This window comes from Engystomops pustulosus, chromosome 1 (assembly GCF_040894005.1).
Source record: "Engystomops pustulosus chromosome 1, aEngPut4.maternal, whole genome shotgun sequence".
Classification (NCBI taxonomy): Eukaryota; Metazoa; Chordata; class Amphibia; order Anura; family Leptodactylidae; genus Engystomops; species Engystomops pustulosus.
The window spans coordinates 141,946,454-141,973,692 of NC_092411.1; the positions used below are offsets into that span (position 1 = coordinate 141,946,454).

The 27,239-nt window shown below is 43.9% G+C and overlaps 1 protein-coding gene and 1 long non-coding RNA gene across 2 annotated transcripts in view; one reads left to right on the plus strand and one right to left on the minus strand.

Moving 5' to 3' along the window:
• LOC140134557 (glyoxylate reductase/hydroxypyruvate reductase-like) overlaps window positions 1-6,843 on the minus strand; it is a 32,451-nt gene extending 25,608 nt beyond the window's left edge. The window contains exon 1 of the mRNA XM_072154958.1: window positions 6,635-6,843. Within this exon, the coding sequence (XP_072011059.1) occupies window positions 6,635-6,801 (167 nt within the window). The 5' untranslated portion in view covers window positions 6,802-6,843. The remainder of the gene's footprint in view (window positions 1-6,634) is intronic.
• LOC140134601 (uncharacterized) overlaps window positions 1-27,166 on the plus strand; it is a 53,166-nt gene extending 26,000 nt beyond the window's left edge. The window contains exon 4 of the long non-coding RNA XR_011856362.1: window positions 26,938-27,166. This is a non-coding gene — a long non-coding RNA (uncharacterized lncRNA). The remainder of the gene's footprint in view (window positions 1-26,937) is intronic.
• Window positions 27,167-27,239: the final 73 nt, after the last annotated feature.

Consider the following 27,239-nt stretch of genomic DNA (forward strand, 5'->3'; position numbering starts at 1 on the left):
ACATTATAATACATTAGGAGGGCCACATAGTGTATGTATGCACATACAAATAAAATAAGACATTACTGATTATTAACATAATCAGATGAATCAATTGCTCACAAGAGCTTACAGTCTATGTGGATGGTGGGGTGACCCAGGGGGCAATTTGTAAAATGGTCCAGCCATTCTGGACAAAATAATTAAATTGATAAATAATGCTGAATGAACCAGTCAGAGGCTGCTATCGATATGTACTGAATCCAGGGTGCATTGGTCTGCAGAAAAATCTGTTTAATGGTATCAAGTTATGAGGGTTTACAAAGGCAAGAGAATAAATCAGTGCAGGTTAAGAGAAAAGAAAGTGAAAGTTACATGCAATTAGGGAATGTGATAGGCCTGCCTGAAAACATGGGTTTTAAGGCATATTTAAAACTTAGGTATTAGATTGCTTTGGTAATTTTTTGAAATTTGATAAATTAAATACAGAAGGTAATGGACAGCCAGTGCAGTGACTGGCATAGAGTGTAAGCATCCGTGTAATGTCAGGATTGATTCCACTCTGGCTTCTGCATTAAGAATAGATTGTAAAGGAAAGAGTTTATTAAGTGGAAGACTGATTAGTAGAGAGTTACAGTATTCGAGAGAGAGAGAGAGTGAATCAGTGCAACAATTAGGGTTTTAGAAGTTACCATGGTCAAGAAAGGAATATTACACTTCTACTCACTATGGAAACTATTCTGCGATCATCCACTACTGTTGTTATCGTGGGTGTGTAGGTCTTTTTGCATTGAGTTCACTGGTGCTTTCTTTCTCAGAATGTACCAAACTGTAGATTTTTACATTCCTAATATTATAGAAATTCCTCAAATGGGGTTATTCTTTTTATTCTTTTTCACAACTTGAGAATAACTTGTTTTACTTTCATAGAGAGCTCCTATGACCACATGTTTTTTTCATAGCAAAATCTTCCAAATGTAAGCATCACACCTCAAATTAACCCTTGTTACATCAGATACACCCTGAAGTTCGCTGTTTTTTTTCAAAAGAACGCAGACACAGTGCAAGAACGCTCCATGCCTGCCCACTCCACCGGCCTCCGTGCCCCTCTACACTCCCTCCACGCCCACATTGTGTGGATGTGGCATAGTTGCTATTGTAATCGTAAAGTCTTGCACTGTGCAAGAATTTGTGATTATTTCACTGCTTGTACACAAAAAAACTAGAGTTGAAGCAGTGATTTACAAATGCAGCGCTAAAATACATGGGCAGCCCTCGGCCTGATCATTTCTGTGTTTCTATGGAGACACATACAATAGATAAGCAGAACTCGGTGTCTTTGGACCGCATCCTAAATCTGCCCCTAGGTCTTTTATCTTCTTAATTTAGAATGACATATTGAAGGAATTGCCCATAAAAACGGCATTTGAGTCAATTGCCCAATTATAAGGTGGCACATATTTGGAACTGAAACTCTGACCTCAAATGAAAGCTGAAAGTCTAAACTTAATGTCCATGTCTATTATATAACTATACCATGAATATGTTTCAGTAAACAGGTAAATAAAATATACTATATGTGTTAGTGTCCAAATGTTTATGTTACTAACTATAGTTGCATAGGGTTGTAGCATAACATTTAGTTTGTTGTGTGATTGTTACCTATAAACCATGTACACTTATTGTGAAAATTGCTTTGTACACGGATCCTGCATGATCCTTGACATGTATACCCTGAAACTGGTCTGTACATGATGTTGTATCTTGTTTGCACACTACCTTTCTTTTCAATAAACTACACTCACTGGCCACTTTATTAGGTACACCTGTCCAACTGCTCGTTAACACTTAATTTCTAATCAGCCAATCACATGACGGCAACTCAGTGCATTTAGGCATGTAGACATGGTCAAGACAATCTCCTGCAGTTCAAACCGAGCATCAGTATGGGGAAGAAAGGTGATTTGAGTGCCTTTGAACGTGGCATGGTTGTTGGTGCCAGAAGGGCTGGTCTGAGTATTTCAGAAACTGCTGATCTACTGGGATTTTCATGCACAACCATCCCTAGGGTTTACAGAGAATGGTCGGAAAAAGAAAAAACATCCAGTGAGCGGCAGTTCTGTGGGCGTAAATGCCTTGTTGATGCCAGAGGTCAGAGGAGAATGGGCAGACTGGTTCGAGCTGATAGAAAGGCAACAGTGACTCAAATCGCCACCCGTTACAACCAAGGTAGCCAGAAGAGCATCTCTGAACGCACAGTACGTCGAACTTTGAGGCAGATGGGCTACAGCAGCAGAAGACCACACCGGGTGCCACTCCTTTCAGCTAAGAACAGGAAACTGAGGCTACAATTTGCACAAGCTCATCGAAATTGGACAGTAGAAGATTGGAAAAACGTTGCCTGGTCTGATGAGTCTCGATTTATGCTGCGACATTCGGATGGTAGGGTCAGAATTTGGGGTCAACAACATGAAAGCATGGATCCATCCTGCCTTGTATCAACGGTTCAGGCTGGTGGTGGTGGTGTCATGGTGTGGGGAATATTTTCTTGCCACTCTTTGGGCCCCTTGGTACCAATTGAGCATCGTTGCAATGCCACAGCCTACCTGAGTATTGTTGCTGACCATGTCCATCCCTTTATGACCACAATGTACCCAACATCTGATGGCTACTTTCAGCAGGATAATGCACCATGTCATAAAGCTGGAATCATCTCAGACTGCTTTCTTGAACATGACAATGAGTTCACTGTACTCAAATGGCCTCCACAGTCACCAGATCTCAATCCAATAGAGCATCTTTGGGATTTGGTGGAACGGGAGATTCGCATCATGGATGTGCAGCCGACAAATCTGCGGCAACTGTGTGATGCCATCATGTCAATATGGACCAAAATCTCTGAGGAATGCTTCCAGCACCTTGTTGAATCTATGCCACGAAGAATTGAGGCAGTCCTGAAGGCAAAAGGGGGTCTAACCCATTACTAGCATGGTGTACCTAATAAAGTGGCCGGTGAGTGTATATTGAATATAACCATTTAGTTTGTGTACAGTGCAGAAGGCGCCAGATTCAGGATTTCTGGCACCTGTTCTTCATGAATCTGGTGCCCCCTGCACTGCCCTGACAGAGTGCACAACTTTTTTTTTGGTGCACCTTTAACATGGGGTGTGCGACACAATTCTGTCGGACTTTGCATGTTAAATGTGCACAATCTGACTGAGCACTGGAACACCCTCTTCAGTGCAGAAATTATGAAGAATAGTGCAGCTGCGCCACACAGTTGTGAGTGACACAAATGTGGTGCAGGACCTTAAATACCTGTGCAAGCAGTTGGCACCTAAATGAACGTGCAAAGTCTGCCAAAACACTGGTGCACGGTTCTTAGTAAATGTGCCCCAGTGTGTATATTCAGAAACAATAATTAACTCTGCTTTCACCTTTACAAACCTATGTCCTGTGTTCTCATTTCAGCAACATATTAACAACATTTTGCCTAACATTGGACTTTATACATTGCTACATCACATCCCAAAGTACAAGATAAATGTCAGCACGTAAAATTTTAATATTAACTTATGTCTTGGGTAACAAAAGAGGATAACATTGCTTAAGCTGTTTAGACATGGGTGATACAGAAAGCTTTCGATTCACTGACTGATAAAAGTTATCAGCTTTAGGCTGGTTGCCCACAAACCAATTGTCAAATCATATGTTTTTGGTCAGAAAAAAATCATCCAATTTTGATGAGATTTTGGTCCTCATGTCATCCTAGTGCTATTCAGCTATCCATGTTTGTACACTTGTCATCGTAGTTGTGTCATATTTTCACATCCGATATTTAAAACTCTCAGCTACCAGGCTTCTCCTTTCATCTCTATGGAGCTGACAGAGATTGCTGAGTATGGCAATGTGGATACAGCCTAACTTTTCTGGGGAAAACCCCTTATTATTTCTTAGCAACACATGGATGCCATCTGAGTTCTGTTGCAACATCCCCCCAGGGCCTAGCTTTTTATTCTGGCTTGGGCAGGGCAGCCATCAGGAAATTCGGGGCCCCATACAGCAAAAGTGTCTGGGCCCCAACACACCCCAAAACCGAACAAGCCTCCTGCCCCCCGCAGTGACCTTTCACAAACAGGGTTTGAGGCCTGTTGCTACGACAAGGCACACTCTTCTGGTAGATTGCCAATAGGAGTCATACTATTGAACGTCACGTGCAATTTTTCACATTTTCATAAAAAAAGCTAAATCCTGCTATTGAGGGACCTGCTCAGGTTTCAAGTCACTTTGAGAGGCCTAAATAAAGTAAAACCCCATAAATTACTCCATTATAGAAACTACACCCCTCAACGTACGTAAAACAACTTTTATGAAGTTTGTTAACCCTTTAATTGGTTTACAGGGGTTAAAACAAAATCGGATGCAATTTCGAAATTACATTTTATTTGGCTAAATTAATGTGTTTTTCATAAAATGTACAAATTCTCAGTGGATAAAATTCCAAAACGCTCCTCAAAATTTGATCCCCCATCTCTCCCGCGTATAACAATACCCCATATGTGGTGGTAACCTGCTGTATGGGCACACGCCAGGGCATTGAGGGGGAGCTGCGCCATTCAGAGCAGATTATGCATTGTCACTTTTTATTGGCTATACAATCTTTATTTTTTTGGCAATTTGGACATTTAAGGGCTTATTTTTTGCGACATGAGATGCACTTTACAAATACTTCATTTAAGTGGGTCTATAGCTTTTCGATGAGATTTTATTAACTCTTTAATGTATGGAGGAAAAGAAAATTGTCAATTTGGGGTTTCTTTTTTTTGTATATTTTGGGGGTCGTACACCATACACTAAAAATACTATAATATTTTCATTCTATAGATCACTACGATTACGGTGATACCTCATTTATATAGTTTTTCATTTATTTTTACAATTTTACTGGAGAAAAACTAATACAGAGGAAATCTTATTTGTTTCTGCATCGCCATCTTTTCGGGAACTTAACCTTAATATTTTTTGGTTGACAGAGCTAGTTTAGGGCTTATTTTTTACGTGTTGAGTTGTTCTTTCAATTGGTACCATTTTGGGGCACATAACTTTTTTTGATCACTTTTTAGAACATTTTTGTAAAGGGATTTTATGAAAATTTATATTTTTGGCGAGTTTTTCGGGTTTTGTTTTTACGGCGTTCACCGTACGGGTCCAATAATGTTTCTGACTTATTGTACAGATTGTTACGGACGCGGTGATACCAAATATGTGGGGGGTTTTGGTGATTTTCAGGTATTTTTACTTTATTAGATGTGTATAGGGAATGTTTGTGTTTAGGGGACTTTAACTCTATTTAATTAATTATTTTTATTAAAAATTGTGTTTATTCAGTGTTTTTAACTTTTTTTTCTTTACTTTTACAGGTTAGCTTGAACAAGTGATCCACTGATCACTTGTTCAAGCTATTCTTCACCTAATACAGTGTAATACAGATGTATTACACTGTATTATGTGAAACACTGAGCATGCTGCGCATGCTCAGTGTGTCACAGCCGGGTCCTGCCAGGAGGCACGGACCCGGCACCCGGAAGAAGATCGCGCAGCCCCGGGCACCGGCAGTCCCGGGGCTGCGATCAGAGCAGCGGGACCCCCCCGGTAAGCGCCGCGGGGGGGTCCGAATCCTGTTAAATGCCCCTAGCACGCCGCGGTCAGCGCGACCGCGGCGTGTTAGGGGTTAACACCCGCGATCGGAGAAATCTCCGATCGCGGGTGTTAGAGGAGGGTGTCGGCTATAATATATAGCCGACACCCGCAGCTTCTGGCCCCGGCTCCATTCAGGAGCCGGGGCCAGAAGTTTGACGTAATATTACCCCACCGGCCGGGCCCCATAGGGCCCCTTAGAGTCCGGGCCCCATAGGGCAGTACCAGTTGTACTGCCCTATCGGCGGCCCTGGGCTTGGGGGCAGTTGGATCCCTGAGGTACCAGAGTGGCTGGCGGAGCGAAACCTAGTGGTCACCAGGGAACATTCTTCCTGCCGTGCCATTCAATGCTATAGGAGTGTCCAAAATGGCAGAACTCACTCTGATCCACTGTCAATGAGAGTGGCGAAGATAGCTAAGCGCTCTGTTTGGTAATTTTCAATGTTACCATTATATTTAATGGGATGTCATACTATACTAAACCTGCAGCTTCATCAAAAAGTGATAACCGGACCCCTATTCTAGACAACGGTGGTTTTTGTCCTTGTAATCAGTGGGGATTCCACAATCAAACTGTTATTCTCTATCTTGTGGATAGCGGATAACAATTAATTGTGCTACATCCCCTTTAAGGTGTTACATATGCTGTACTAAGCTTTGTAACTGGTGATGCTTTACATATTCCTTTCTCTCCTGACTCTATGTAAGGAAAGATGTAAGGTAAGCAGAATATATGATAAAGATGGGATTAGAAAATTGATGACAAGATGATAAACTACGGCTGTTTTGTATGGTATTCACATAACATGAAAAATAAATATTATCAATATTAACATGGAGTCAAGTGATCAGTGTTAGCAAAGTGATAGGATCAAGGAGTACCAAAGAGTGTGAAGCATTATATTACACTCAATGTTACAATTAACAACTTATTAATACAAAGGATATTTTCGCTTACCATCCTGACTGATGTAATATCTTCAAACCATCTGGTGGGATCCTTCTGGTTACATAAACCTTGGGAAGGTGTCTTGCTGAAGCCTTCATTGCTTGTGACCTGCAGGTGGTGTGGAAATATGGAGCTAATGTCCTGAGCAGAACTTTCAAATGACTGGAAATCCACATAACAAGTACAATGATATTAACACAATTTCTCGAGGACTTTGGATTTCACTTGTGCCAGATGATTAGGTTTGGGGACTTGAGTAAACAGTGAAACTGGGAGTAAAGCAAAATTTGTAGCCAATGAATAGTGTCCATGTGCTATTTACAGTCTTGTCCTCTTCAGAACTAGTAGATTATTAACCTGGAATTGTACACAAATCTGTTACAGTCCCAGTTCCTTCCCATATAGTAAGTATATCATGTTTGATGTCCTAAATATTTTTTTAAAAAAAACTTACAGATCACATAAACTGAACTGAAAATAAAGCACCAAATAGATTCCCCACTGAGACCTTTGTGGAAATGGCTTTGGGTTTCTTGTACCTAGTTGCGGAGGGTCCTACAATCAGTATTATTTCACAATTCATCTTCGGCCATGCAAAATTATTTTTAAAGAAAATCTGCACTTAACCCCAAAGAAAATGGCCACCTTAAACAATTCCATGCATGGAAATATAAAAATGCTATTAATCAGAATTTTTTGCAATACAAAGAACCAAGTTTCTAGATGTTTTAAAGGTGTTTAACATCTTCAGCTATATCAGGCTGGAGACATTTTTCTTGCTTCAATTTTGTGAGCCAAAGTAATGAATGAGATTACAGGGAGTTACAAAGAAAGATGTTTACTTCTCTTTCCTGTTGCATTCAGGAAACAGTATGATACAAGTGTGTCTTTAGTCTAAATTACATATCTAATGTACATAATCGTATTGGTCTAAAAAATGAAAATTATAAATCATAACGTAAGACTGAAGGTATGTCTGATGCGAAGTGAAGCTCCAAGTCCTGGCTGCAGCCTTTGTAAGCGTACAAGGGTTGCGGCCAGGACCTGGAGCGAGTGCCTGCTGTGGTTCAGGTATCCCCACAGTGGCTATGTATACAGTATACAGAAGACACAACACTGGACTGGCAGGAGATGAGTATAGTTGTTTTTTTGTTTTTACAACCGCCGAAACCACTGGTAAATAAAAAATAGAAATCTGGTCAGCCCGTTTAATTTTACTATTTTAAAACATTAACATGGTTAACTTTTTTCGTGGTTTTCTAGATCTCTGTTTCTGTAATTTTTTCAAATCAGCATAATGGGGATATTGAGGAGTATTATCAATGCTAAAACATAGCTTTTATTACACAATTTGCATAAAATCACACTAAACCTATTAGTGCAGAAAAAGTTAGAACCACAGGTAAAAAACTCAATACGGATTACCTAACGGAAGTTAGGTAAAGTACAGTACAGGTTAGGTGAAGTACAGCAAACAGAGATCTAGAAAACCACGAAAAAAGTTAACCATGTTAATGTTTTAAAATAGTAAAATTAAACGGGCTGTCCAGATTTCTATTTTCTTTTTCAAGGAGCATATCCGTCTGATATAAATGTATACACCGCGGGGTAAATGATGTCTCCTACCATGGTTCAGACGAATTGAGCTCCCCGGCTGGGTAGAGGGGTTGTCTGGTACCTTACTTAACCCTTTGACATCCCCTTTAACTCTCGACCTTACAAGGGCAGTCCACAACTGTCCCTGTTATCAAGTGCATGCCCCCTGTAAACGCCACATTCCCTGGAGCATTTCGGGATCAGGAATAGCTGCTTTAACACATAATGGCATGCAAGTATTTGGGAGCTTGCTGTGAGCCAGGCTCCAATTTCATAAGCTGCTCCTCTCCTGTCCTGGTGGTGGACTCGGAGACATGATATGCAGGCTGGTAGTCCGTTTTCCGCATAATGGCCACCACTAATACCCGTGGTTGGTGCTAGTCATCAGGGAGGGGGGCAGAAATCAGTGGTCATGACAGCCTCCAATCTTCGTCAGACCCGAGGATGTCTAGTTTCTGCAGATTCGTTACAATAAGCCAGTGGTTCATTGTAATGAATACTGTGTAAAAGTGTAAAACGAACTACTGCCATGGCTGCTGTGGGGAAATGAGGGGGGGGGGGGTATAGGAGCAGTAGCAGCTCCCTCAGCAGCAGCTTAAGTCTGGAGTCCTTAATGAGCACCCGCCTAGTGAGGAGGGTAGCCGCCACCAGTAGCAGCAGCAGAACATGAAGCAGGTGGTGGTCTACTTGGACAGCACTCTACCACCCCAGGTAGAGGATCCCCTGGACTACTGGGCAGCCAAACTTGACTTGTGGCCATAACTTGCGGAGTTTGCAGTAGGAAAGCTGTCCTGCCCGGCCAGGAGTGTGGCATCAGAGCTGGTGTTCAGTGCCGCATAGGCCATCGTTACCCCAAAGAGAACTTGCTTGTCCACCCTTAATGTGGAGAACCTGACCTTTGTCAAGATGAATAAGGCGTGGATCAGCCAGGATTTAAACACACCAATGCCTTATGCATCAGATTAGATCAGCCATGACGCCTCCCCCAAACGTTGAGAAATGAGTCTGGATTCTAACTACCTGCCTCAGCAACTATTCTGATGCTGCCACCCACCTGATGCCACACATCTGCTGCCAGTTGCTCCATCTGCCTCTCACCATCTTTACCAGGGACTGGAATTGTCACCCACCTCCACACTCTGTCATTGTGCCACTTCCTGACCTCCTGCTGCTGCCAGCACCTCCACACTTTGTCATTGTGCCACACTGTGGCCTACCATGTTGCTGTCAGCTACAGAATTCTTCATTGTGCCACTTTCTGACCTCCTGCTGCTGCCGCCACCTCCACACTTTGTCATTATGCCACACTGTGGCCTACGATGTTGCTGCCACCCCGACACTTTGTTATTGTGCCACTCTACGGCCTACTCATGCTGCTGCCAACTGACCGCTGTCTCCCTGGAACAACTGGTGATTTCCATAATGCTGTTTTCACCTTCTACCACTCTATGACGTTGCCACTATGTTTGGTTTTTCCCTTCATTTCATCTATAAGACAGAGGACATGCAAATATCCCATTTACTCGTCATCTCCGTTTTTGATCCACTCCCCGGGTCGGACTGGGGTGCCTGGGGCCCACCAGAGAAATTGATTCTGGGGGCCCACCATACCGCTACCTAGAAATATTCCAGAGTTCACAGCGGCTGCATTGTGCTTAGCTCTAACTTAGCAATAAGAATAACTAACTATAACCCTTCACCTTCTCCGAATGTTCTCTGCAGCACATAAGAACTAGGCACTGACATTATAGGAATAGTCTATATCAGTGGTGGCGAACCTATGGCACTGGTGCCAGAGGTGGCACTCAGAGCCCTTTCTGTGGGCACCCGGGCCATCACCCTAGCACACCAGACAGGACTCAAAGAATCTTCCTGCAGTTCCAAGCAACTTAAAAGATGCTGCTTTCAGTCATATTTTGATACTTACTACTTGGGACTGTAGGAAGAGGGAGAATAAATAGACAGGGCCGAATTATCTTTGGCCCCTACAGGTCTATAGAGGGACACTGGAAAGAAGCTAAAATGATGCAAATTTTCCATCTTTCTACTGTGTTGCTGTCCTCAGGAGGCCAATATGATTGTTGAAAAACAGGGAGCAGTAAGTTAATTTTTGGCTGGCACATCGCAATAAATACAGGGGGTTTTGGGTGTCATTTTGGGCACTCGGCCGCTAAAAGGTTCACCATCACTGGTCTATATTGTTAGTCAGTAATTACAGTTATCAGACTCAGAAGTGGATTCAGTACCTCACATGTCACATGTCTTCTCCTATTGGTACTGAATTGCAGGACAACTTCTCCCTTTTTTTTCTTATCACTGGAGAATTTTCCACCAGATATCTTCATCTCTGCGTGGCACATCTCCACACTGTGCAACTAAAAATATCACCGTCACTACAGCATAATGTCACCTAGGTAACAATGTCCCACTCGCAACTGACCACACGGTGCCCACCACAAATATCAAATATACCCCCATAACAAAAACCATACTGTGCCCTCTCCATAAATCAAATATTACATTGTGCTCCTCAGTATATTTCATGCACACCCCTGAGTAAATCATATGATACACCTAATGAATTAAATTGGACTTCATTCATAATTACAATACTGTATATAATTTCTAATTAATCACTTCATCTATACAGTCTTACAGTGCTCCTACTTATTAGGTATGTTTTATATAATGCTCTACTTAAATATTCTTCTTGTATTTACTGCTCCTCTTATCAAATATTATATATAAAAGTCCTAATAAATACTATTCAGTATAAATGGGCACAGTACACTACTACTACTCCTATCCTGTATATATATGGGCACAGCACAGTACTACTACTCCTATCCTGTATATATATGGGCGCAGAACAGTACTACTTCTCCTATCCTGTATATATGGGCACAGCACAGTACTACTACCCCTATCCTGTATATATATGGGCACAGAACAGTACTACTACTCCTATCCTGTATATATATATATGGGCACAGCACAGTACTACTCCTATCCTGTATATATATGGGCACAGAACAGTACTACAACTCCTATCCTGTATATATATGGGCACAGCACAGTACTACTACTCCTATCCTGTATATATATGGGCACAGCACAGTACTACTACTCCTATCCTGTATATATATGGGCACAGAACAGTACTACTTCTCCTATCCTGTATATATATGGGCACAGCACAGTACTACTACTCCTATCCTGTATATATATGGGCGCAGAACAGTACTACTTCTCCTATCCTGTATATATGGGCACAGCACAGTACTACTACTCCTATCCTGTATATATATGGGCACAGCACAGTACTACTACTCCTATCCTATATATATATGGGCACAGCACAGTACTACTACTCCTATCCTGTATATATATGGGCACAGAACAGTACTACTTCTCCTATCCTGTATATATGGGCACAGCACAGTACTACTACTCCTATCCTGTATATATATGGGCACAGCACAGTACTACTACTCCTATCCTGTATATATATGGGCACAGAACAGTACTACTACTCCTATCCTGTATATATATATGGGCACAGCACAGTACTACTCCTATCCTGTATATCTATGGGCACAGAACAGTACTACAACTCCTATCCTGTATATATATGGGCACAGCACAGTACTACTACTCCTATCCTGTATATATGGGCGCAGCACAGTACTACTACTCCTATCCTGTATATATGGGCACAGCACAGTACTACTACTCCTATCCTGTATATATGGGCACAGCACAGTACTACAACTCCTATCCTGTATATATGAGCACAGTACTACTACTCCTATCCTGTATATATGAGCACAGCACAGTACTACTACTCCTATCCTGTATATATATGGGCACAGAACAGTACTACTACTCCTATCCTGTATATATGAGCACAGTACTACTACTCCTTTCCTGTATATATGAGCACAGTACTACTACTCCTTTCCTGTATATATGGGCAGAGTACTACTACTCCTATCATGTATATATGGACATAGCACTGTACTACTACTCCTATCCTTTATATATGGGCACAGCACAGTACTACTACTCCTATCCTGTATAAATAGGCAACCACAGTACTACTACTCCTATTCTGTATATATGGACACAGCACAGCAATACTACTCCTATCCTGTATATATGGGCAGAGTACTACTACTCCTTTTCTGTATATATATTGACACAGCACAGTACTACTACTCCTATCCTGTATATATATGGGCACAGCACAGTACTACTACTCCTATCCTGTATATATGGACACAGCACTGTACTACTACTCCTATCCTGTATATATGGACACAGCACAGTACTACTACACCTATCCTGTATATATGGACACAGCACAGTACTACTACTTCTATCCTGTATGTATGGGCACAGCACAATACTACTACACCTATCCTGTATATATGGGAACAGCACAATACTACTACACCTATCCTGTATATATGGGCACAGCACAGTACTAATACACCTATCCTGTATATATGGGTATATCACAGTACTACTACACCTATCCTGTATATATGGGCACAGCACAGTACTAATAAACCTATCCTGTATATATGGGCACAGCACAGTAGTTTCATAGTTTCTACGGTTGAAAAAAGACACTTGTCCATCAAGTTCAACCAAGGAAGGGAAGGGATTGGATGAGGAAGGGATTTAGGGGAAACAATTCTATATAACATAACCATCAATGTTATTTAGGTGTAAAAAGGCATCTAGACCCTTCTTGAAGCTCTCTGCTGTCCCTGCTGTGACCAGCGCCTGAGGCAGGCTATTCCACAGATTGACCGTTCTCATAGTAAAAAAGCCCTGCCGCCTCCGGTGATTAAACCTTGATTTCTCCAAACGGAGACAGTGCCCCCTCGTCTTTTGATTTGATCTAATCTGAAACAACTTACCACCATATTTTTTGTATGGACCATTCATATATTTAAATAAATTAATCATGTCCCCTCGTAGTCGTCTCTTTTCCAGACTAAATAAATCTAGTTGTTTTAATCTTTCCTCATAACTGAGACCCTCCATACCCCTTATCATTTTTGTGGCTCTACGTTGAACCCTCTCCAGCTCCAGGGCATCCTTTTTATGGACCGGTGCCCAGAACTGGACAGCATATTCCAGGTGTGGCCGAACCAGTGCCTTGTATAGTGGTAATATTACATCCCTATCACGAGAGTCCATACCACTTTTGATACATGACAAGATCCTACTGGCTTTAGAGGCAGCTGATTGACATTGCATGCTGTTATTCAATTTATGATCTACTAGTACCCCCAGGTCCTTCTCAACAAGGGACTCTCCCAGATTTACTCCCCCAAGGACATATTTTGCCTTTGGATTATTGGCCCCCAGGTGCATAACCTTACATTTATCCACATTAAACCTCATTTGCCAAGTGGATGACCAAACATTCAGTTTGTCCAAGTTTGCAGCCTATGAACATCCTCCATAGACTGTATTACACTACACAGTTTGGTGTCATCTGCAAAAATAGACACAGTGCTATTAATTCCTACCTCTATATCATTAATAAATATATTAAATAGTAGTGGGCCAAGCACAGAACCCTGGGGTACACCACTCATAACTGGTGACCATTCCGAGTAGGAATCATTGACCACAACTCTCTGGATACGATCCTTCAGCCAGTTTTCAATCCAATTGCAAATGATTTCTGCCAAACCAATAGCCCTAATTTTACCCATCAGGCGTCTATGAGGGACAGTGTCAAATGCCTTTGCAAAGTCCAAGAACACAATATCCACAGCTGCTCCTCCATCCAGGCATCTGCTCACCTCTTCATAAAAGCAGATAAGGTTAGTTTGACAACTTCTATTCTTAGTAAACCCATGCTGGCTGTCACTTATTATACTATTTGATGTCACATACTCCAGTATGTAGTCTTTTACTAACCCTTCCAATACTTTCCCCACAATGGAAGTTAAGCTTACAGGTCTGTAATTGCCAGCCGAAGTTCTAGAGCCCTTTTTATATATTGGCACCACATTTGCCTTGCGCCAGTCACTTGGCACCACACCAGACATTACAGAATCCCTGAAGATTTTAGCCAGCGGTACAGCAATAACAGAACTGAGTTCTTTAAGAACTCTGGGGTGTAACCCATCTGGTCCAGGAGCTTTGTACACATTGATTTTATTGAGCTTAGATTGGATAATGTCTACATTTAGCCAGCCTAGTATATCACAGGATCCATGACCCGCACTGGCACCACCCAAGTCAGAAGTTCTCTCTTCTATTGTATAAACGGAGCTAAAAAACCTATTAAGTATCTCCGCCTTCTCTTGGTCTCCAGTCACCGATGCCCCATTTTCAGAATAAAGGGGTCCAACCTGTTGTGACCCATTTTTTTTTGCATTGATATACCTAAAAAATTTCTTGGGATTTGTTTTGCTATCTTTAGCTACCTGTCTTTCATTTTGTATTTTGGCCGATTTGATTTCTTTTTTACAGATTTTGGTAAGTTTTTTGTAAGTATTGAAAGCCTCAGGTGACCCGTCAGATTTATATTTTTTAAATGCCCTCTTTTTCTCATTAATTGCCCTTTTAACTGTAGCTGTAAGCCACGCGGGGTGTAATCTAGCCCGTCTATACTTGTTACCTATTGGAATAAATTTAGAAGTATAAAAACCCAGCATAGATTTGAATTTCTCCCATTTAACATTAGTATCACCATGTGACAGTATCTGATCCCAGTCTATATCCTGTATTGCAGCCCTGAATTTTTGGAAATTAGCCCTCTTAAAATTCAAAGTTTTCGATTTTCCCACCTGTTTCTGCTTTTTAAAGTTTAAGAGGAAAATAATTATATTATGATCGCTGTTCCCAAGGGGTTCCCTGATACTGACATTTTGGACAATCTCCTCATTGTTAGAAATCACAAGGTCCAACAATGCGTCACCTCTTGTGGGATCTTCTACAACAGGGGTCAGGAACCTTTTTGGCTGAGAGAGCCATAAGCGCCACATATTTAAAAATATAATTCTGCGAGAGCCGTACAATGGGGCTTATTTACTGAGGGTCCCGAGGCCGCATTTTTGTCGAGGACCACGCCACCCCCCGCAGAACATTATAATACACACGCCACCCCCCGCAGAACATTATAATACACCCGCCACCCCCCGCAGAACATTATTATACACCCGCCACCCCCCGCAGAACATTATTATACACCCGCCACCCCCCGCAGAACATTATTATACACACGCCACCCCCCGCAGAACATTATTATACACCCGCCACCCCCCGCAGAACATTATTATACACACGCCACCCCCCGCAGAACATTATTATACACACGCCACCCCCCGCAGAACATTATTATACACACGCCACCCCCCGCAGAACATTATTATACACACGCCACCCCCCGCAGAACATTATTATACACACGCCACCCCCCGCAGAACATTATTATACACACGCCACCCCCCGCAGAACATTATTATACACCAGCCACCCCCCGAAGAACATTATTATACACACGCCACCCCCCGCAGAACATTATACACACGCCACCCCCCGCAGAACATTATTATACACACGCCACCCCCCGCAGAACATTATTATACACACGCCACCCCCCGCAGAACATTATTATACACACGCCACCCCCCGCAGAACATTATTATACACACGCCACCCCCCGCAGAACATTATTATACACACGCCACCCCCCGCAGAACATTCTAATACACACGCCACCCCCCGCAGAACATTCTAATACACACGCCACCCCCCGCAGAACATTATTATACACACGCCACCCCCCGCAGAACATTATTATACACACGCCACCCCCCGCAGAACATTATTATACACACGCCACCCCCCGCAGAACATTATTATACACACGCCACCCCCCGCAGAACATTATTATACACACGCCACCCCCCGCAGAACATTATTATACACCCGCCACAGAACATTATTATACACACGCCACCCCCCGCATAACATTATTATACACCCGCCACAGAACATTATTATACACACGCCACCCCCCGCAGAACATTATTATACACACGCCACCCCCCGCAGAACATCCCAATACACATTTGTTAAAGTGTCTGCGCCAGTTTTATGTGGCGGCTGCTCTGTGTCCCACAAGACTGCTAGACTGCTGTTACTGCTAAGCCGGACCATGCGCCACATTTATTACTGACGTGCACCACAATTTTGTCTTAGGTCCTAGCTATTTTGTATCTCAGCTGCTGCAGAACCTCACATTAATGTAGAAATGCAGTGGTGGGGGAAGATATGAGGGGATGATGCAGAGGGGTCTGTAAGGGACACTTAGGAGCTTCATAGCTGCTCCTGCACACAGGACACTAAGGGGTTAGTGCAGAGTGTGACAGGACACTGGGGGGAGGGTGCACTTATCTGTGGCTGATCCGGCTGCTGACTCCTTCTCCTCAGGTGCTGCATGTCTCCGGAGTATGCAGCTCTGGTCTCCTCTGTCTGAATCTCCCGCGCTGCTACATCCAGCGCGGGGATTGGCTGCAGGCAGACAGGCTCCTCCCCTCCCTCTCACACACGGAGGAGACTGCTGCAGGGAAGGAGACGGAGGTGCCGCCCCAGAATTAACCCTGCGTACCCCTGCGCTGCTCTGCTGAATACATCCAGGGGCATTACTACAGCCAGGGGCACAACAGGAGCCAGGTAAGGGCCCCTGGTCTTGACAGGCAGCGTAGCAGATGCCACGGCTGTAGTAATGCCCCTGGATAGGAGCCCTGGCTGCGAGCCAGATGCGGCCATCAAAAGAGCCATATCTGGCTCGCGAGCCATAGGTTCCCGACCCCTGTTCTACAAGCTGCAACATAAAATTATCCTGCAGAAAGTTGATAAAATGTCTCCCCTTCATAGATGAAGACGAGCCCTGACCCCAATTTATATTTGGAAAGTTAAAGTCTCCCATTATCACTACGGTCCCCTCCTGTGCAGCCCGCTCCATCTGTTTATATAGGTGACCCTCTATTTCCTCAGAGATGTTAGGGGGTCTATAAATTACACCAAAAATAATTTTCTCAAAGCTCTCCTGGCTTTGAATTTCAACCCACAAAGTTTCAGCCTCCTCACACTCTGAGACCACTGACTCATTCACAATCACTTTTAAGTCTCTTCTGACATACAGACATACACCACCTCCCCTCCTATTTGCCCTGTCTTTCCGAAAGAGTGTAAAACCTTGAATATTAACAACCCAATCATGCGATGCATCGAGCCATGTCTCTGCTACACCAACAACATCTAACTGTTCCTCTAATATCAGAGCCTCAAGCTCGCCCATTTTGCCTGAGATACTTCTGGCATTTGTGAACATACAATTTAAATTTCCACAGTTATTTATCTGATTTAAAGTAATTTTACTGGCACATATATCCTCACCACTGTTCTGCAACTTGTGGATCTCCTTATCCACTGCCTTAGGCCCCCATACACAGCCCACATCACCACCCACCAACATAACCTGCCCCCTCTCTGACCTGTCTACCCCTTCAGTGTCTTCCTTTTCCTCCTCCCCCGAGCCTAGTTTAAATACTCCGCCACCCCTGCTAGGATCTTCTCCCCCAGCACAGCAGCCCCCCTTCCACTTAGGTGCAAGTTATCTGCAGAAAACAGCTTGTACCCCAGTGAAAAGTCAGCCCAATGCTCTAGGAACCCAAATCCCTCTGCTCTACACCAGGATCTGAGCCATGCATTTAACTCCCTGAGCTCCCGCTGTCTGCTCTGTGTAGCGCATGGCACAGGTAGGATTCCGGAGAATACTACCTTGGAGGTCCTTTCCTTAAGCTTTGAACCTAGTTCTTTAAAATTATTCTTCAGGCTCCTCCACCTACCATCTATTCTGTCATTGGTACCAACATGGACCACGACAGCTGGGTCATCCCCAGCCCCTCCCAGTAATTTATCCACCCTTTCCACCACATGCCGAACCCTGGCACCAGGGAGACAGCAAACCATTCGGTTGAGGCGGTCTTGGCGACAAATTATTCTATCCGTCTTCCTGATTATAGAGTCCCCTACAACCACTAGCTGCCTTGGCTTACCTGCACTCCCATCCACCCTACTACTAGCTGGTCTGCTCCCCCGGCTGTGAGGGAGAGCAGGATCCGCTAGGGCTGCCATTTCTGACACTGACGTCCTTACATCATTGCACAATTTTGCAATTTTGCTTGGATGTTCAGAGTCAGAGTTGGCCTTCCTTTTCTTTGACCCCTTCCTACCCCCTCTAGTTACAGTAACCCAGCTACCCACCTGGCCCTGCTGGCTTTCCTCTCCACCCTCCACTTCTACCCCGCTTATTGCTTGCTCAGTGAGCAGCATACTCCTCTCAAGATTGTCAATTGCTCGCAGCCGTGCAATATCTTCCTCCAGATCTCTAACACGAGCTTCCAGTAGAAAAATATGGGCACATCTGTCACAGCGGTATTCACCCTCGAACTCTTGCTCCAGCAGTGTATACATGCGACAGAGTGTGCACTGGAGCATACCACCAATCTTGCTAGCCATATCCTAGTAACAAAACAGTGATAAGTATATAAATCAAGAGATATAAAATGTAGGTTACTTACAGTTCTGTGGACTTCTCTACTACTCTTATCCTGTATATATGGGCACAGCACAGTACTACTACTCCTATCCTGTATATATGTGCAATGTCTCCCCCTCCCTTATTACATTTAGTCCTCTAGTGCTTTCTTCAACCACTCCCATTATTCTATTTAATCTTATAGTGCCCCCTCTAAATTATGTATATAATCCTGCATAAGGGGTCCCTTATTATATGTGGTCATTTTTTACTCTTTATAGAGCTGGCATGGGGCCCCCATATAATATATTTAGTCTTGTAGTCTAAAGTAATAAAACTCACTCACCTTTAGTAGCGCTCCCGCGTCCTCCGCTTCTCTTCTCACAGCTGCAGCGCGACCGACAGGAACAAGATGCGCGGCAGCGTGAGTGCATCATCACGCTGCCGCGCATCAGGGGTCACAGTGCGACGCGTGCCGGCAAAAAAAACGGCCGCGTCGCACGCACAATGGCAGCGCATTAAAGCCGGTACTCGAGTGGCCGCTAACGGCCGCATCGAGTACCGGTGCTGTCACGCACTGGCAGGGGCCTCAGATGGGGATGGAGGCCCCTGCCGTAGCGCCGTGGACCCACCGGGGGCCCACTGTGGGCCAATAAGACCCTGCAGGCAGATGCCTCAGATGGGTATGGAGGGCCCTACCATAGTGGAAGTAACGAGGGCCCACCGGAGGATTCACCGGCCCTCCGGTGGGCCAGTCCGACCCTGTCCACTCCTGTTTGTTTTTGGCTTTAGCAATACTGATGGATTATTGACCGATTGAAAGCGGACATTGCCGGATGGAAAGTTGGGCAAAATGATCAGTGACGTCAATGCAAAATTACTGCCAACACCCTCTCCACTCTTTTGGGAGGTTTTTAACAGTATTAGCGTTTAACAGAACAGATTCTGTAGTAATCTATGGAATCATCTGATGTCAGTGTAAAAAGAGTGCACTCTTTGATGTTACAGTGGGATTTTGGCCCTCAGCTCAGTCCTTTCGAGCTGGCACAGGAGTTACATTGTCAGGTTCCGCTTCACTTATTTGGTCAAGTTGGTCCCTGTAAGTGCCCATGGAATTGAAGAGTGAAGCGATTCTAAGAGCAGCGGCTGTCTTGTGCGTGTTGTTTGAAGACCAAACCATGCTCCCGATGCATATTTGAGCATGGCACAATGTTTTACAACACCCTACAGGCTCTCTGCAGCCAGGAAATACCTGTTTTTTAACATGATTTGCCACTATTCGATTCGGATCTAATCAAATTTTGTCGGAAAATTTAGCGAACTCGGCGAATCGAATTTTTGAAAAATTCGCCCATCTCTAGCAATGACTGTAGCATAGAGAAAGATTATAATTACAATTTCTGAAGGTTAAGACCATCATCAATCAGTAGGAAGGGCACATTCTTTGAATGACCTTAGCACATCTGCGACTACAGGACATCACTAGTCTCTCACACTGCTCTGTTGCTATTTTGTCCACTCTTCTTCCTGTCTCTTTTACTGTTATGTGATTGTTGTAGGTTTCATGCCCATATCTTTATCACCATGTTTTAAATTGGGTTTAGATCAGGAATCTGGGATGGCAATTTTATTGTTTCAATGTTTTCTGTTTCAAGAAATTGCTTTACCCGTTTTGCTTTTGGACAGAGGGCATTGTCGTCCATGAACATTGCTGGCTGGTTGAGTAAAGCACTCAAGAAAAGAACCATGTGTTGTTGAAGAAGGTCTGATATACATATGCATTCACTCTCCCATGTAGTTATAGGAGAGGACCAACTCCTGCAGAAAACATTCCCCAAACCATTATACTTGGCCACCACCTTTCACTGACATCTTTAGACACTTTGGGTTTAATCTTTCCCCAGTTTGTCAAGAAACATAATTTTCCCTTCAGATCCAAATAAATTAAACCTTTCATCACTAAAATGTACTGTGGACCACTTCTCTCTCTACACAACATGCTCCTCAGTAAACGCGAGTCTAGCCTTTCTACATTTCTGCTTATGAAAGGTTTGGTCACTGCAGAGTGGGCTTTCAGTCCAAATTCTCTTAAACATTGCGACACTGTATGACGAGACAGATCCTTACCCTGTTCAGTTCTGAGTTGGCAAGCAATTCCAGCTGCAGTGTTGAAACGATTACCCATGGAGATTCTCTGCATTTTACTGCACTGTGTTGCATTTATCTATCGAGGGGCGGCAAACCTTCTTGGAGGAGTTGTGATGTTGTAAAGATGTAATTTTCTAGAAATCATAACCTACGTCTCTTGTTATGGCTGATAGGGTCACCCCTTTGGCCTTCATCTTGACAGGGTTTCATTCACTTTGAAACAGCACACCTTGTTTTCAAAGTCAAGGAAAACTGGAAAGTTAGGCTGTCAGTTAAATAGGTGTCACGGGTGCTCCTGAGACCCATGTCCCGGGTTTCAGGCACACCCGTTTTTCTCCCTGTGCCCCCTCGCGCTAGCAGCAGGTGTACTTACCTTTCACGCTCCAGCGATGGTCTCCTCACTCCAGCGCGGGCCTGGTCTGGCTGATCTTATCACCAACGTGGCCAAGCAGTCCCAGCAGATTTCCATGCAAGGTCAGCAACTTGGACAAGTCAACAACCTTTTGCGGCAATTGATAACTACTCAGCAGTAGTTTGTCTACCCGCCGCTTAACCTAGGCTGAGACTCTCATTGCTTCCAAATTTGATGGGGACCCAAAGTCATGCAGGGGCTTTATCACTCAGCCTTTGAATTTATGCTGACGCAATTCGTCACGTAACGGTCTAAAGTGGTTTTCATCATCAGCCTCCTTTCCGGGAAGGCCCTGGTATGGGCTACTCCCCTCTAGGACAGGAAAGCCCGGTCACAGCTAATATCACCTCCTTCTTCGCTGAGTTTCGGTCCATCTTTGTGGAACCTGCCCGTGCATCTTCCTCTGAGTCCACACTGCTGAAGGGGATTCGTCTTTCAGTGACTATGTGGTTCAGTTCCTTTCCCTGGCTTCTGAGCTAGCTGGAAAGAAGCAGCCTTGGTCTTAGCCTTTAAAAAGGTACTTGCTGGACAGATTAAAGATGAATTGTCTGCATGTGACCTGCCGACTATTCTGAGGAGCAGCGTCTGGAACATCTGCCCTGCCTGGCTCCAGTCAGGACCTTCCGTGTCAGCTGCATAGGAACCTATGCAAGTGAATAGAGTTTGTCTGACTACTCAAGAGCATGTCTCTATAGTGCCAGCCCGGAACACTTTCTTCAGACTTAGTTCGTCCTCAGCGTCCGGGAAACTCACACACCTAGGGTTCTTAGAAGAAGCATCCCTAGGTGAAAACAAAGTTTCTCCATGTCTGAATGTTCCAGTTCTACTCATCTTTGGAACAAGTGGTCCAGTTCAAGCCTTAGCCTTCCTGGTCTCCAGCTCTGCGGGGAACTTTGTGGATGCTGCCCTGGTCTCCCCGCATCGTTTTCCCTTGGTTCGTCTAGAGAAGCAGCTGGTTATTTTCTTCCCTCCGTGGGCAGATCCTCTGTTACTCGGTTCAGTATCGTACGGAGCTCCTATGGCTGCAAGTTGGGGTCTTGCATAAAGAGAGATTGTCGTTCTATGTCCTTCCCTTATCCACGTCTCCACATCTGGCATACCGGTAAGGTTCTTCGCTTCGTGGTACCTTGTCCCGTGTTCACCATGTCTTCTCCGATGTCTTCCAAGCCTCTGATGGGTCTCCCCGCTCCATATATGGACTTTGTTGATGTCTTCTCAAAAAACAAGCGGAGACTCTGCCACTACACCGTCCCTATGACTGCCCTATACACCTGTTGTCAGGCACGTCTCCTCCACGTGTGTATCCACTTTCAGTGCACGAAAGCACCACTATGTCAACCTACGTGAAGGAGAACCTGCAGAGAGGGTTTATACGCAAGTCCTCTTCTCCTGCAGGTGCAGGGTTCTTCTTTGTGGCCAAAAAGGATGGGTAACTCCATCCATGCATAAACTATCGTGGCCATAACAAAATTACCATGAAAACCTGCTACCCATTCCTTTGATCATGGAACCTTTCGACTGCCTATGTGGAGCCAAGGCCTTTACAAAACTAGACCTACATGGGGCGTATAACTTCATCCACATCCACGAAGGCGATTAGTGGAAGATCGCCTTCAATACTCGTGATGGACACTTCGAGTATCTCGTCATGCCGTTTAGACTCTAACGCACCAGCTGTATTTCAGGAATTTGTCAACGACATTTTCAGAGACTTGTTATATACCTGTGCCGTGGTCTATCTCAATGATATCCTGGTGTTCTCTATGGACCTTGAGTCCCACTGGTTCTAGGTACAGCAAGTTCTCAGGCGCCTAAAGGCCAATCGCCTATTTGCCAAGCTCAAGAAGTGCCAATTTCATCAGAACAGTCTTCCGTTCCGGGGATACATTATCTCTGACAAGGGACTACAGATCAACCCTGCCAAGTTGTCTCCAGTACTTCAGTGGCCTCACCGAGTAGGACTTTGTGCTATTGCTAATTATTACCGGCAGTTCATACCACACTTCTTTTCCTTCGTTCTTCCATTGTGGCGCTGACCAAGAAGAACGCCAATCCTAAACTCCGGCGACTTAAGAAGCTTTCTCTAAGCTGAAGTCTACCTTTTCCTCTGTCCAGTCCTCACATGGCCTGATACGGAGAAGCCATTCCACCTGGAGGTTGACGCCTCTTTAGTGGGAGCTGTAGCATTGCTCACCCAGAAAGGGCCCTGTGGGTTCTTTTCTAAGACTTTCTCCTCTGCAGAGAGGAACTACTCCATAGGAAACAGAGAACTACTGGCCAGAAAACTTGTCCTAGAAGAGTGGTGCCATCTTCTGGAGAGAGCTCACTATCCAGTCTACAGATCACAAGAACCTCCTTTATCTCCAGGATGCTCAACCCACGACAAGCTCGCTGGTCACTCTACTTTTCCCATTTCAATTTCTTGAACTACTTCCGTCCATCAGAAAAGAATGTCAAGGCTGATGCCCTCTCTCATGCCTCTGATGTTACTGGGGAAGAATCAGTTCCTGGGCATGTCATTCCTCCTGATTGGTTGTTGCCGCTACAGTGGATCTTCGGCAGCTTCCTCCTGGCAAGACCTACGTCTGGCCTGCTATTCGAAAGAGGATACCGACTTGCGGACATTGCTCTTGTGTGGCTAGGCACCCCTGGGGTGCAATGCTCTGTCAACCTCATTTCCTGTTTCTACAGGTGGCCAGATCTGGTCAAGGATGCAAGGAGTTTTGTGGGCTCCTGCACTTCCTGTGCATGAAAGAAGGTCTTCTCCTACCGTTACTGAGCTGCCCGTGGACGCACGTGGCTAAGGATTTTATCACAGATCTTCCATCTTCCTCGGGTAATACCATCATCTGGGTGAGTCCCACTTTGTTCCTCTGCTAGGTCTGCTGTCAGCTCCACATCTTGCCAGCCTGTTCTTAATCCAGCTTCATAGACTCCCTCTGCATATTGTTTCGGTCCAGTTTGTTTCTCGGTTCTGGCATTCTCTGTGCAGTCAACATCAAGTGAAATTGGAATTTGCCTCTGCATACCATCCACAGGCTAATGGGCAAGTGGAGAGAGTTAATCAGACTCTGGGCTGTTATCTCCACCATTTTGTCTCCAAAGAAAATCTTATTTTCTTTGGGGCAGTGCACATGGAACATGTCCAGTACCAGAGACATCTATCTCTTTCCCATCATGGTGGATTATATGCTTTTAAAGAAGTTTTAAACAAGATAAATAAAGAATTGGAAATGTTATCCATTGAGATCTACCATTAATACCATGAGCCAGTGCTGGAAGTTCCCCAGCTCTCTTCACTATTACAGGTGAAGTTACATACAAGATGGGGTCCGGAGGTTTGTTCTTAAGTGGAATTTGTATGCAAGTCAAAACTGTATATTTTATAATTATAGATCCATACAAAAAAAATTTTGGCCCCAGTGACAATTGGAGTTTAAACATTTTTTGCTGTTATGGGACCAATGATTATCAATAAAGCTTCATTGCAGACACCTTACAGCTGATCATTGCAATCTGGGACTATAGTAAAGCATTCAGAGAGTTTCCCCAGAGGTCATAGGGGTCTGTCTGTAACTATGGTTGTCTGTAAGTCAGGTGTCCTTAAGTATGGGACCACCTGAATTAGTATACCAACTATGCAATATCCCATACAACTATACAAACAACTATATTGTTATATTATTTTTAGCTATACAGGCATTCCCCAGGTTACGTACAAGATAGGGTCTGTAGGTTTGTTCTTAAGTTGAATTTGTATGTAAGTCGGAACTGTATATTTTATAATTGTAGCCCCAGCCAGAATTTTTTTTGGTCTTTGAGACAATTGGATTTTAAAAATGTTGGGTTGTCATAAGAACCAGGATTAACAATAAAGCTTCATTACAGACACCTGTGATAACTGTTACAGCTGATCATTGTAGCCTAGGACTAAAGTACAGTAAATTACTAATATCCAGTGGTATGTTTGTAACTAGGGGTCGTCTGTAATTCAGGTGTTCTTAAGTAGGGGACCACCTGTATTTATGTTTCATCCATAATTTACTTTGCAAGAGACATGATACACATTTCCAATATTAGTATGCTACTAACAGCTTGTCCTTTGTAATTATGGCCCTGCCATGTGTTTCCAAAGATTACATTCTCTACAATGCAGTATTTATGATGAATATGATGGCAAGCATCCATGTAGCAACATAATAATCTCATTGGATGTGAATGTTGTTATTGGCTTTCCGTACCAAAACAAGAACAATTACAGTTTTATACTTGTATAACATAAATATCCTACATGTTCCCTTGCGGTCTGCAGACAACTATGCAGCTCCACAGGCACGGTGCTGGCACCAATCGCGGCAGTTTAACTGTTAATTGCCGCAGTCGAATCCAACCCCGGCACCTAACTTACCTTTACATGGTCGTCGCTATCTTGGATGTATTGTTATGTATCTTAACTTACCTGGCCTCCTGACAAAAGTCCCAGGGGTTGGCTATGGTTTGCATGCATTTTAAAAAAAATGCATTGCCAGCCGGACTGCATCAGCGGAGCTGTGGGGGCGCGTCGGATAGGTGAGAACATTTTTTTTTTCTCCCAGCCCCCACGAGCCAAACACAATAATCACCACAGCCATTGATGCTCCACTGGGGGATTCTCTAAAAGGCTGTATGTTTCCACATGCCTGCATGGCGGAATTAATTGGCATTGAGGTGGTTTTAGGTGCAGTTTTGTTAAATTAATAAAACTGCACCTAAAACCACCTCTAAGTTAATTGCGATGCAGTTGTAACTGCAACGTGTGACCGCAGCCTGACAGGCAGAAGTAATCAATCGCTGCACCATCCCCCCAGCTGCTGTGTATGAGTCATTCAGCTCAGGTTCATTAGTCCCGTCTGGACAGTTCAGGCAACCGAGCTTTCCCAAGGTCCTCAATTTTTAATTAATTTTTGAACAAAACCACTCAGTTCAGGGATTAAACAAGATAGGTTTCTGCATCAGTGTAGCTACAGCATTCTCAAGGTATGTTTGGTTCACAATGCATAAAAACAACTGGTAGATTTCCTTTAAAATCTCTTATGCTTGCTCTGAGATTCCTACTACCAGAAAATCATCCAGGTAAGGTATAAACAACCCCTGCTCTCCTATATTCTGGGCGGTCAATTCTGAAACCACATTTTAGAGTATCTGAGTATATCTTTACTACTCTGGCTGAATGGCCAGATAGTTAAAGGCATCTGTTAAATTGATGGACCCCATAAAAGAATTATGGTAGACATTAGGGTTTATAGGCTTTTATTTATAATAGTTCTTAGGTACCCATTTGAAACAAAACCCAGTTACTTTCAGCATGAGGGAATACATTTCTGAAGTCATGGCCTTCTTATCTTCTTTTAATTAGACTCTTGTGATGAAATTTTGCCACAAGAGATACAGTCTAGGGTTATGCCCCACAGGATGGTGCTTAGGATCCACCTGCTTGCTAAAATCTACTTCCAGGGCTGGCTTAATTGCGAACCTATGGTAGGATACTTGGACTGATCCGACTTTTGTTCATTCCTGCTCTCCCTTCCTATTTTCCAGGGAAATCATGGGACCAGTGGCTATGTGACCCACCCCTAGTAGTCTGAAGAGCCCTGGGACTGATTGCACTGGTCCCTGGACAATCCGGGAAACCTCTGGACTGGAGGTGATGCGACCCACACTCTCCAGTCTCAATCTGAGTACCTGTGTACACAAGGAGTTACAGAGGTAAAGTGCAGGTTTGTTTGTTTTTTTAAAGAAAAAAAAAAAAAACGTGAAGATCATCATACTGGACCCTTCATCACAGGCCCTTCCAAGGAACAAGAAACCACTGAGGAAGGGAAGGAGGCTTTATCTTGTCC